Source organism: Rhinopithecus bieti, unplaced genomic scaffold (genome assembly GCF_001698545.2).
Source record: "Rhinopithecus bieti isolate Rb0 unplaced genomic scaffold, ASM169854v2 scaffold_7398, whole genome shotgun sequence".
NCBI lineage: Eukaryota > Metazoa > Chordata > Mammalia > Primates > Cercopithecidae > Rhinopithecus > Rhinopithecus bieti.
The window spans coordinates 3,322,497-3,335,708 of record NW_016805783.1 but is presented as its reverse complement, the minus strand read 5'-3'; the positions used below and the strand labels follow the sequence as shown (position 1 = coordinate 3,335,708).

Here is a 13,212-nt window from a genome sequence, read left to right as displayed (position 1 = left end):
AGCTAAGGAAAAAGATTCCTTTTTCAGTAAATGGATAAAGCTGAAAAAAATAAATTAATAAAATGTTTTAAATAAAAAGTCATAAATATCTTAATTCTAGGAAGCTTCTCTATTCATTTGCTTTTTTATTTTTAAAAAGTTTGAGTTTTAGTTTTAATATTTATAAACTTCAAATGTTATTATTCCACACTCAGAAAATATTTTTAATGTATTCAGTCACAGTTTACTAAAATAGCTAAGTTTTCTGATCCATAAAATGAATAATAACACTTAATTTTAAGACTTCTTTGAAGATTAAATGAGGTAATATATTCAAATAAAACATTTTAAACTGAGAGTACTTTCATTCTTATGTAAGAAAACCATGAAAGTAAGAGACACATCATTCTATTTTGCCAGTGTATCTTAAATTAACTTGCTTTTATTGTCAGTTTAGTGTTCAGCGCACCAAGGGTACATTTCATACTAAGATTGTGCAAGTGAGAGTAAATGCCTCTTTAAATTTTCCATCTTAGGCACCTCCATTGCTTTTAGACCTGGCTATGTTTTATATTGCTTATATACATTTTTTTTTCTTTTAGAAAAAAGATAAGCTGAAAACATTTTGTTGATGATATACTATCGTTGAAATAAAATAACCCAGAACATATTGGTGTGTAGGAAAAAATTCTCTCAAACTGTGTTTTCTTCTGCTCTCATACCACCACAACAGTCATCAACCCAAAAGACTTCTGTGACCAAATGGGTGGGTTTTTTCCCCACACACTAAGCAGTAGATACCAGCCGGGCATCCTCCAATTCAGTTCTGATACTGTCTACTTGGAGATAGTGTCAGATCCCACTGGTTGGGGCTCAGTGCCCAAGACTGCCCCTCACACCCCAGATACCAGCCTAGGCTTCCAAAACTTCTGACCTACCAGCTTCAAATTGAGGTTCTCACACCACACTCTTTAGGTTCAATTAATTTGCTGGAGCGGCTCACAAAACTCAAGGATACTGGGCACAGTGGCTCAAGCCTGTAATTCCAGCACTTTGGGAGGTCGAAGCGGGCAGCTCACTTGAGGCCAGGAGTTCAAGAACAGCCTGGCCAACATGGCAAAACCCCGTCTCTACTAAAATACAAAATTATCCGAGTGTGGTGGCACACGCCTGTAGTCCCAGCTACTCCAGAGGCTGAGGCATGAGAATCACCTGAACCCAGGAGGCGGAGGTTGCAGTGAGCTGAGATTGTGCCACTGCATGCCTGCCTGGGCCACAGAGCAAGACTGTCTCAAAAAAAAACCAGAAAAAAGCACATGCATGTGTGTGTGCACTACAGCACAATTCACAGTATCAAAGACATGGAATTAACCTAAATTAACCTTGCCGTGTCCTGGCGAGTACATGGTTGGAACTGGAGGCCATTATCCTTAGCAGAATAGAAATAGAAAATCAAATACTGCATGCTCTCCCTTATAAGTGGCAGCCAAATGATGAGAACATGTGGACACATAGAGGGAAACACACTGAGGCTTATTGGAGAGTGGAGGATGGGATGAGGGAGAAGATCAGGAAAATATCTAATGGGTACTAGGCTTAATACCTGGGTGATGAGATAATCTGTACAACAAACCCCATGACACACATTTACGTATGTAACAAACCTAAACATGTATCCCTGAACTTAAAATAAAATTTAAANGCTATGTTTTATATTGCTTATATACATTTTTTTTTCTTTTAGAAAAAAGATAAGCTGAAAAACATTTTTGTTGATGATATACTATCGTTGAAATAAAAATAACCCAGAACATATTGGTGTGTAGGAAAAAATTCTCTCAAACTGTGTTTTTCTTCTGCTCTCATACCACCACAACAGTCATCAACCCAAAAGACTTCTGTGACCAAATGGGTGGGTTTTTTCCCCCACACACTAAGCAGTAGATACCAGCCGGGCATCCTCCAATTCAGTTCTGATACTGTCTACTTGGAGATAGTGTCAGATCCCACTGGTTGGGGGCTCAGTGCCCAAGACTGCCCCTCACACCCCCAGATACCAGCCTAGGCTTCCAAAACTTCTGACCTACCAGCTTCAAATTGAGGTTCTCACACCACACTCTTTAGGTTCAATTAATTTGCTGGAGCGGCTCACAAAACTCAAGGATACTGGGCACAGTGGCTCAAGCCTGTAATTCCAGCACTTTGGGAGGTCGAAGCGGGCAGCTCACTTGAGGCCAGGAGTTCAAGAACAGCCTGGCCAACATGGCAAAACCCCGTCTCTACTAAAAATACAAAAATTATCCGAGTGTGGTGGCACACGCCTGTAGTCCCAGCTACTCCAGAGGCTGAGGCATGAGAATCACCTGAACCCAGGAGGCGGAGGTTGCAGTGAGCTGAGATTGTGCCACTGCATGCCTGCCTGGGCCACAGAGCAAGACTGTCTCAAAAAAAAACCAGAAAAAAGCACATGCATGTGTGTGTGCACTACAGCACAATTCACAGTATCAAAGACATGGAATTAACCTAAATTAACCTTGCCGTGTCCTGGCGAGTACATGGTTGGAACTGGAGGCCATTATCCTTAGCAGAATAGAAATAGAAAATCAAATACTGCATGCTCTCCCTTATAAGTGGCAGCCAAATGATGAGAACATGTGGACACATAGAGGGAAACACACTGAGGCTTATTGGAGAGTGGAGGATGGGATGAGGGAGAAGATCAGGAAAATATCTAATGGGTACTAGGCTTAATACCTGGGTGATGAGATAATCTGTACAACAAACCCCATGACACACATTTACGTATGTAACAAACCTAAACATGTATCCCTGAACTTAAAATAAAATTTAAAAAATCAAAAAAAAAAAAAAAAAAACACCAACAAAACAAACAAAAAAAAAACAAAAAGGAAAAACCCAAGGAAACACACTTACTGGTTTATTACAAAGGATATTACAAAGGATACAGATGAGGAGATGCGTAGGGTGAGGTATGGGAGCAGGGGTGCAGAGCTTTCATGCCCTCTGGGAGCCCGACCCTCCAGGAACGTCCATGTATTCAGCTATCCAGAAGCTCTCCTAACCCAGTTCCTTTGGGTTTTTATGATGTCAACATTCCTCCCCTACACTATAGGGCAAAAACCCTCTCTGGGGAGGGTCTTAAAGACACACAGTTTACAATGATGGAGAAAAATTAGAGTCCTGCCTTGGAACAGGTTAAAGGAGGGCAAGAGAAGACCTGAGGCCTGCCTCTGAGGCCTAACACACCCAACATTATGACAAAACAATAGTTGTTATGTATTTTCAGGTGTTTTCAGTTCTGCATACTATGAAGTTAAAGACTTAAGTAAATTGAGTAAATAGTAGTTTTTGCTTTTTTTTTTTAAATTTCACAGATCAATAGTTAACTCTTGAGTTATATGTATACAACCCCGAAGTTGTTTGCTGTCACTGGAGCTGTGCCTACCCCCGCCTGGCATATTCTTGAGACATTGGAGCTAGGAAGTTGGAAATTGATAGAAAATTTTGTCACTTGTAACAGAGTTAAGGCAATATGGATTATGGTGGACCCTATCACCTGGAATACTTTCCTGAAAGCAACACAGGTCATCATTGCCAAATATTTTTAGGACCCCAATTCTATACTAAGTGCTAGTGATGTGATAGGAAGCCAGACACAATTGAACTAGCTATCTCTATATTAGTGTCTTATCCTAAAACAGCGTTTCTATTGTAATTGGTTTCCTGTTTCTCTTAGAATATTTAAACGTTTTACCATGGTCTTTCAGATTCTGCATGATCATACAGCTTCGTACTTTTTAACCTCTTCTTTAGCAACCTCTCCACTATCCCACCTGAGTACTTTAGTTCTGGTGGCCTCTTTCATTTTCTGAAAGAACATCAGTTTCTTAGCATATGATCTTTCATCTTTTGGAAGATCTCTACCCCTTCTCCTTTCAAAGCACAGCCTCCTTCTCACATTTCAAGACTCAGCATCCATGTTACCTTCCCAGATCAGCCTTCCTTGAACCCACCCCATCCACCTGGATCTCCCTGTTTATTCTTCATGAGAGAACCCTGTTCTTTCATAGGATTGTTTTGAATTTGTCATCACATACTTATTTCCTTGTTTGTGTGCCTCTTCTCGCCAGACTCTAAGCACCATGTAAGTAGGAATGAAGTATTATTTCAGAGACCCAAGTCTGAAATGGTTTATCTCTTTATACTTTATGGCTAAGGTATACATGTACACATATTCTGTTTGATATTTGAGGAAAAAAACATGGGGGAAAGGCGTAGATAACATATTTTTTTAGAGGATTTAGGGTATATATAACTAAGAAGCTTCCCTTTTTTTTTTTTTCGGTGGGGGGGAGAGGGAATCCCGCTCTGTCACCCACCCTGGAGTACAGTGGCACGATCTCAGCCCACTGCAACCTCTGCCTCCTGGGTTCAAGCGATTCTCCTGCCTCAGCCTCCTGAGTAGCTGGGATTACAGGCGCGTGACACCATGCCCGGCTAATTTTTGTATTTTTAGTGGAGATGGGGTTTTGCCATGTTGGCCAGGCTGGTCTCGAACTCCTGATCTCAGGTGATCCACCCGCCTCGGCCTCCCAAGGTGCTGGGATTACAGGCGTGAGCCACCACGCCTGGGCTCATTTTAAATCTTATTCTCACTTTGAGGTGGAGTTAACCTCAGGTAACTTTGAAGACGTCAACCTTCTCACTTTATTCATTTATTCAGCAAATGTTTATTGAGCCCTTATTGTGTGCCAGGCAGTTTTAAACATTGGGGATACTACTGAATAAGATAGACAAATACCAAGTTTTCCTGCATCGTGCTTGCTAGTAGAGAGATAGTTAATAAATAAGAAAATAAATGAATTTATAACATAACCTCAAGTGGTGATCAATACTATGATGGAAATAGAGCAGAGGTTGGAGTAGCAAATAAGCGGGAGTTATGGCTGTCTTAGGCAAGATGTTTAGACAAGGCTTTGCTTAGGAGGTGCTATTTGAGGAGATATGTGAATAATGGAGTGGGGTGAGTCATAGGAAGCACTGGTCAGAGTATTTTGGGCAGAGGAAACAGCAAGTACAAAAACCCAGAGACAGGAAGAATTATGCCACAGTCATGGAATGGAGAGATGACCAGGATGGCTGGAGTAAGAAGAGTGTTAGAGCATGAGGTCTGAGAGGTATCAGGGGGCCAGAACTCATGTAGTGTTTTGTAAACCAAGATAAGGCATTTGAATTTATTCTATGTGTGATAGGAAGCTCTTGGAGGGTTTTGAGTATGGAGGTGGGATAACGTTAGCTCTATGAGGAGATCTAGGAGACAGCAAGAGTAGAAGTATGGAAACCAGTTTGTAGGATGCTTTTGCAGTGGAACAGACGAGATAAGAATTGATTTGACTCGGACAGAGCGAGACTCCGTCTAAAAAAAAAAAAAAAAAAGAATTGATTTGACTCTAGAAATGGTATACGTAATGAAAAGAAGTTAGACTTGGAATATATTTTGAATTTAGAGCCAATATGACTTGCCTGGTGTCTTGGATAAGAGTATGAGAGAAAGAATAATAATGATGACTCCTTTTCTTTTTTGCTTTGGGCAGCTGGATGTAAGAAGTGATTTAATGATATGGTAAACACTAGGGAGAAGCAGGCCTTTTTTGGGGGTGGTAGAGGATGATTAAAGTTTATTTTATACATAGACATCAAGTGAAGATGTTGAGTAAGGTCAAGTAGGGCAGATGCTTCTGAAATACTCCTTCAAGGCTATTTAGTATCTGACAAATGGAGCATTGTTACCTTTATGGCTCTACTTCCTAGCATAGGGTCTAGTAGAGAATAGACATACAACATATACTGGGTAGATGGGTGGATAACTGGGCATACTGTCATACATTTGAGGAAATAGAATGTTCTTTGTATAATGACACTCATAGGTGTAAAGAAGAATCACAACCATAATAATATCAAATATTATATATTGCTCTGTGTCAAGCACTGTTCCCAATTCTTAACATTATTAATGTACTTCTCATATACTATGATTTAAGTTACTATTCTTATCATTAGTATCTCTGCTCTACAGTGAGAAACTTATCGAGGGGCATGTCGCTACAGGTGGCCAGGATTTGAACCCATGTACTGTGGCTCCAGAGTTTGTGCTCCTACCTACTGCACTATACTTTTCCCATGATCATGACATTCATCATCATAAACCAATATCTATATATCTGTGTGACCATTTGGTTTGGGGTGATGGAGTGATGAAAATAATATTTGAATGAAATATGAAGACTATTGGTGAAAAATGCCACCTTAATCCTTGGAAGAGAAATTTACCTTTAGTATAATCCTATTGGGTGAATCTGAAGCACAAATTAGGTTTTATCTCATATCTGAAAAGTATCTAAAATACCTAATTAGTATACTTAAGTCCTGTTAATTGCACATCTTTGCAAGGTCTCAAGAGTCTCCTAAAATTTCATTGTTTGAGAGAAAAATTGGTAGTAGGCCACTCTTGAATATATGTGGGTTTATACTCATACCATTTTAGTTAAATAAAGATATTAAGTTCATCCATGGCTAGGAAGTATAAAATATTTCGTATAAACAATATGTGTATTAGCCGGAAGGAATTTCTTAAGGGTTAATTGTTAGCATTACTTTGCTCAGATGAAAGCCATTATTTATACTGCCATGCCCCTAGTGAATACAGGAAAAGATGGCATGTCAAGAAAAATTATATGATGGGAGTTGTAGAGTCTACTTCTTTTTCCAAAGCATACGTGCCACCTTCTCTTTTTTCTCCCCACATAAAATACAGCTCCTGTAGGACACCTTCTCTTCTGATGCCTCCAAAGGAGACAACTCATGCTCACCATCTCCACTTTGAGAATTATTTCTGTAGTGAGTCACTATTACAGATGATAACCCATCTCCTGTTGGTCTGCTGGAACTGAAAAACGACGAAAATTGTTAACTTTTGTAGTGAAATGTGTAATGACTATATGATTATCTTGCCTCTTTTTTTTCACAACTTATCAAGTACCTACTTGACATATAGAAAGAAAAACAGTAAATTTAAGAAAAGACAGTTTTTTTTCTCCTGAAAGTTTAGAGTTGAAAGTGCATCTTTAACACATTCATACATACATCCAAGAGATTCAAATGAAATAATCAAGCCAAATCACTGAAAGCTGAGAAAAGAGTTGAATGTTCAAGTGGCTACTGCGTAGTCACTTCATGTGATGTATCATGTAATCCTGCAAAATGGGTGCTGTATTGCTGCTTTTCAAGTAATGAAACTGAGGTTCAGAGAGCAAAATGTTCCATTACTAGTAAACTTCAAATTAATAAACAAGAATTTGAGCTTATATATCTCTAATTCCAGAACCTATGCTTTTATTGCTAATGGCTTTTTTTAAAACTTGTTCTTCATTCTTTTTTTTGTTGAGTGAATTAAGAGCAGGATAAATAAGATAAATAGTATTTAGGAATGAATTGCTTAGGTATGAGTAACTTCCTATTTGAAAGAACTGTTGAGTAATCGCCGTTTTTTTTCTTTCTTTTTAAATTTCTCCTCCCTGCATAGCTTCTGCATCTCCCAGATCACCTTTTTGTTTGTTTTGCTTTGGCACATTTATATTAGGGACTTTCTGGAAATATTTGATTGCCACTCATATATAAGAGTAAATCACTAAAAATTAGTTAGAAGCTCTGAGCACCTGGGTGAGGTTTGTGAACTTCATTGCATAGTTATTTGATAGAGCAATTTCTTAAGAAACCCCCATTGCATATCTTTAGGTCTTTTATCCTGTTACTCAGTACCTTACTGCCCAAAGTACCTGGTATCGCTACTGCCACATCCTTTTGGTGGGTTAAAAGTTTATCTGGTTTGCCTGTTGACTTTCCTTACTGCTGAGTTCCAATTCATTTTCTTCTCATCTACTGAATAGGTTACCATTTGTGTATCTATCTTCCAAGCTTTCAAAATTTTGTATCTCCAGCCTGGACAACACAGGGAGACCCTGTCTCTACAAAAATTTTTTTAGAAAATTAGCTGGGTACCATGGCACATTCCTATAGTCGCAGCTACTCAGGAAGCTGCAGTGAGCCATGATTGTGTCACTATGCTCCAGCCTGGGTGACAGAGCAAGACCCTGTCTCTTAAAAAAAATAAAAAATGTTGTATCTGAAAGGTTTATGTCTTTTAAAATAAGTCAGTTTATTGCCATTTTAGTGGAGTTTTATGAGAGAAGTTAATGTATACATTCAATTTGCCATCTTTAACCAATGTTGTTTATCTTCTGAAGATTCCATTTAATTTAGTTTGTTGTAGTTTTAGTCATCCAGAAGTTTCCAATTTATATGAATTCAGATCTGTTCATATCCTTTGCCCACTTTTGAATGGAGTTATTTGTTTTTTTCTTGTAAATTTAAGTTCCTTGTAGACTCTGGATATTAGACCTTTGTCAGATAGATAGACCGCAAAAATTTTCTCCCATTCTGTAGGTTGTCTCTGCGCCCTGATGATAGTTTGTTTTTTCTTTTTGCTGTGTGGAAGCTCTTGAATTTAATTAGATCCCATTTGTCAATTTCTGCTTTTGTTGTGATTGCTTTTGGTATTTTCATCATGAAATCTTTGCCCATGCCTGTGTCCTGAATGGGTATTGCCTAGATTTTCTTTTAGGATTTTAGAGTTTTGGTTTTACATTTAAATCTTTAATTCATCTTGAGTTAATTTTTGTATAAGGTTTAAGGAAGGGGTCTAATTTCAATTTTCTGCATATGACTAGCCAATTCTCCCAGGACCATTTATTTAATAGGGAATCCTTTCCCCATTGCTTGTTTTTGTCAGGCTTGTCAAAGATCAGATGTGTGGTCTTATTTCTAGGTGTGTGGTCTTATTTCTGAGTCCTCTACTCTGTTTAATTGGTCTGTGTGTCTGTTCTTGTACTAATACCATGTTGTTTTGGTTACTGTAGCCTTGTAGGATAGTTTGAAGTCAGGTAGTGTGATGTCTCCAGCTTTGTTCTTTTTGCTTAGGATTGTCTTGGATATTTGGGCTCGTTTTTGGTTCCATATGAATTCTATGAATTTTGGTTCCATATGAATTAGTTTTTTCTAATTCTGTGAAGAAAGCCCATGGCAGTTTAATGGAAATAGCATTGAATCTATAAATAACTTTGGGCTGTATGGTCAGTTTCACAATATTGATTCTTTCTATCCATAAGCATGGAATGTTTGTCCATTTGTTCGTGTCCTCTTTGATTTCTTTGAGCAGTGGTTTGTAGTTGTTAAAGAGGCCCTTCACTTCCCTTGTTAGCTGTATTCCTAGGTATTTTATTCATTTTGTAGCAATTGTGAATTGAAGTTCATTCATGATTTGGCTCTTTGCTTGCTTATTGTTGGTGTATAGGAATGCTAGCGATTATTGAACATTGATTTTGTATCCTGAGACTTTGCTGAAGTTGCTTATCAGCTTAAGAAGGTTCTGGGCTGAGATGATAATTTGACCTCCTCTCTTCCTATTTGAATATCTTTATTTCTTTCTCTTGCATGATTACCCTGGCCAGATCTTCCAATACTTTGTTGAGTAGGATTGATGAGAGAGAGCATCCTCATCTTGTGCTGGTTTTCAAGGGGAATGCTTCCACCTTTTCCCCATTCAGTATTATGTTGGCTGCAGATTTGTCATAGATGGCTCTTTGAGGTATATTCCTTGAATACCTAGTTTGTTCAGAGTTTTTAACATTATGTTGAATTTTATCAAAGGCCTCTTCTGCAACCAGAGATAATCATGTAGTTTTTGTCTTTAATTCTGTTTATGTGATAAATCGCATTTATTGGTTTGCCATATGTTGAACCAGCCTTGCACTCTGAGGATGAAGCCAGCTTGATCATGGTAGATTAGCTTTTCGGTGTGTGCTGGATTTGGTTTGCCAGTATTTTATTGTGGATTTTTGCAGTGACGTTCATTACAGATGTTGGCCTGAAGTTTTCTTTTTTTGTTGTATCTCCTGCTAGGTTTTGGTATCAGGATGATGCTAGCCTCATAAAAGAAGTTAGGGAGGAGTCCCTTCCTTTCAATTTTTTAGAATAGTTTCAGTAGAAATTTGTACCTCTGGTAGAATTCAGCTGTGAATGTATCTGATCCTGGGATTTTTTTTTTTTTGGTTGGTAGGCTATTTATTACTACCTCAATTTCAGAACACGTTGTTGGTCTACTTAGGGATTTGATTTCTTCCTGGTTTAGTCTTGGGAGGATGTATATGTCCAGGAATGTATTCGTTTCTTCTAGATTTTTTAGTTTATGTGCATAGAGGTGTTTATAGTATTTTCTGATGGTTGTTTGTATTTCTGTGGGGTAAGGGTGGTATCTCCCTTGTCATTTCTGATTGCGTTTATTCTATTCTTCTCTCTTTCCTTCTATGTTAGTCTAGCTAGTGGTGTATTTTATTAATTTTTTCAAAAAATAAGCTCCTGGATTCACTGATTTTTTAAGGGTTTTTTGTGTCTGTATCTCCTTCAGTTCTGCTCTGATCTCGGTTATTTTTTGTCTTCTGCTAGCTTTGGGGATTGTTTGCTCTTTGAACTAGTTTTAGTATCAATATTGTACTAGCTTCATAAAATGAGATGAAGAATGTTTCTACTTTTTCCATTCTAGGAAGAATCTGAATAAAAGTGGAATTATCTGTCCCTTGAATGTTTGGTAGAATTTACTGGTAAAACCAAATGAGCTTGATGTTTTATTTATGGGAAGATTTTAAATTATTGATTCAAATTATTTAATAGTTGGCAGGACTATGTAAGTTATTGTATTTTTTATTTTTTATTGAGGTTTGGTAATTTGTACTTTTGTAGTAATTTTCCTCTTGGTCTACGTTTTCCAATTTATTGATATAAAATTATTCATAATAATTCCCTATTATCTTTTTAATCTTTGTGATTCTGTCCCATTTTTCATACCTAATACTGCCTATCTATCTCTTTTCTTTATCTTGATCAATCTGACTGGAGATTTGTTTATTAGTTATTTCAAAGAACCAGTTTTTAGCTTCGTTGACCAAAGTGTGTTTTATCTTTGTTTTCAGTTCATTAAGTTCTGCTCATGTCTTCAATTCTTTCTTTTTACTTTTTTTTTTTTTTTTTTTTTTTTTGAGACGGAGTCTCGCTCTGTCGCCCAGGCTGGAGTCCAGTGGCCGGATCTTGGCTCACTGCAAGCTCCGCCTCCCGGGTTCACGCCATTCTCCTGCCTCAGCCTCCCCAGTAGCTGGGACTACAGGCGCCCGCCACCTCGCCCGGCTAGTTTTTTTGTATTTTTTAGTGGAGACGGGGTTTCACCGTGTTAGCCAGGATGGTCTCGATCTGCTGACCTCGTGATCTGCCTGTCTCGGCCTCCCAAAGTGCTGGTATTACAGGCTTGAGCCACCGCGCCCGGCTCTTTTTACTTTCTTTGTGTTTTTTCTGTCTTTCCCCCTAACTTCTAACTTATTTTCTAATATAAGCATTGAAGGTTATATATTTTCTACTTTTTTGTGTGTGTGAAGTACAAAATTGTCAATTGGGAATTTCGAAGTGGAGAAAATATTTCATTCTGACTTTTAAATTGCCACTCTCAATCGTGCCTAAAATTCATAGTGCTTACCATGTCAAACAATATGATTTTGATATGTACCTGGGGAAATTATGCTTACTAATGTGGTTTTAATCTCATCATGTTTCTTATAGGATTCACCTTTATTTGATCTTATTAAACAATCAAAGGACCGAGAAGGACCAACTGATCACTTTGAATCTGCTTGTCCTCTTAATCTTCCTCTCCAGAATAATCACACTGCAGCAGATATGTAAGCAAATTATATGTTATGTTGACCATTCAAACTACAAACAGATTTTAAGCATAAGTGCGATGTAAGGTTCTATAAAGAAACTGTAGGAAATAGAATTTTGAATAATACATTGTTTCTGTATTTAAGAAGTTAGTAATAAAAGATACATGACCCAAATAAAGTCATATAAAAGAGTTCAGAGTGCTACTGAATCACCTAGGATTTGCATAATGAGAGCAGTTTTCATGGCAGAGTTGGCAGTTTAGGTGGTATAGGATTTCAACATGGAAACTGGAGAGGATAGAGGAGACAGAGGAGTGTGTTCCAAGAGTAAGAATGATATGAACTCAGAAGTATCAAAGGAAGCAGAAAACATTTTTCAGAGCATGCAGGTCAGACCATTTGAAGTGAAGCATAGGATAAGTGTAGGGAGAAGTATGGGATGTGGACTAACACACAGTTGATTACTGTGTGCTGATGATGATGATGGGAAAAGAAAATGTAAACCCAGAAGTATCTGAAACAGGTCTCAATCAATGTAGAAGTTTATTTTGCCAAGATTAAGGACATGCCCAGGAGAGAGATCTGTGCCTTTCTCCAGTGATGATTTTGAGGGCTCCAATATTTAAATGGGAAAGTCAGTCTGGAGGAGAAAGAAAAAAGGGTATGGTAATCCACATGTTGCAAGAGAAAAAGAGCTGGTAGAAAAATAGTCAATTATCTCTCCATCTCATGCTGAGTGAATTGACATTTTACATAAGATAAGGTGAACTTAGAGTCACTATCTGTAGAGGTATTTAACCTTTTATCTGTATTTATTTGTGTGGGAACAAAAGGAAAGGCAGTCTCTTGCATGACTCAGCTTTCAGCTTAATTTTTTCCTTTTGGCATAGTGAATTGGGGTCCCAAGTGTTTATTTTCCTTTCACAAAAGCAATCACTAACTGTGTGCTGGGCAGTGTCCTAAGTACTTAAGATTTATTTTGTCATTTAATCTTCATAACAATCCATAAGGTAGTAGATACTGCTGTCAGCCTGTTATCTAAAATGTAAAATAGGAATTAGAGAAATAAGATAACTTGCCTAAGGTCAACAGAATTCAAACCCAAGCTATCTAATCCCAAAGCCCAGGCTCTTAATCACTGTAGCTACATTGCCTTTCACAGAAATGTGCCTAATATTTTGTTTCTGTTTAATTGTGTATAGGAACTGACATTACAGTATTCTGTATTAGTGCAGGGGCCATTTTCCAGAGACGTCATTTTCATGCTAACTTGTACCCAAAGTGTTTCTGGCATATGGAGACTCTGCCTTCATGCATACATTTGTTTCCTAAGTAATGCTTTATATAAATAAGTTAAGCCTTTTTTTTTTTTTTTTTTTTTTTTTTT

The 13,212-nt window shown here is 37.8% G+C and overlaps 1 protein-coding gene across 1 annotated transcript in view; it reads left to right on the top strand.

The window, feature by feature from the left end:
* RB1 (RB transcriptional corepressor 1) overlaps positions 1–13,212 on the top strand; it is a 180,083-nt gene that overhangs the window by 145,163 nt on the left and 21,708 nt on the right. The window contains exon 15 of the mRNA XM_017873723.1: positions 11,722–11,840. Coding sequence (XP_017729212.1) covers positions 11,722–11,840 — 119 coding nt within the window. The remainder of the gene's footprint in view (positions 1–11,721; positions 11,841–13,212) is intronic.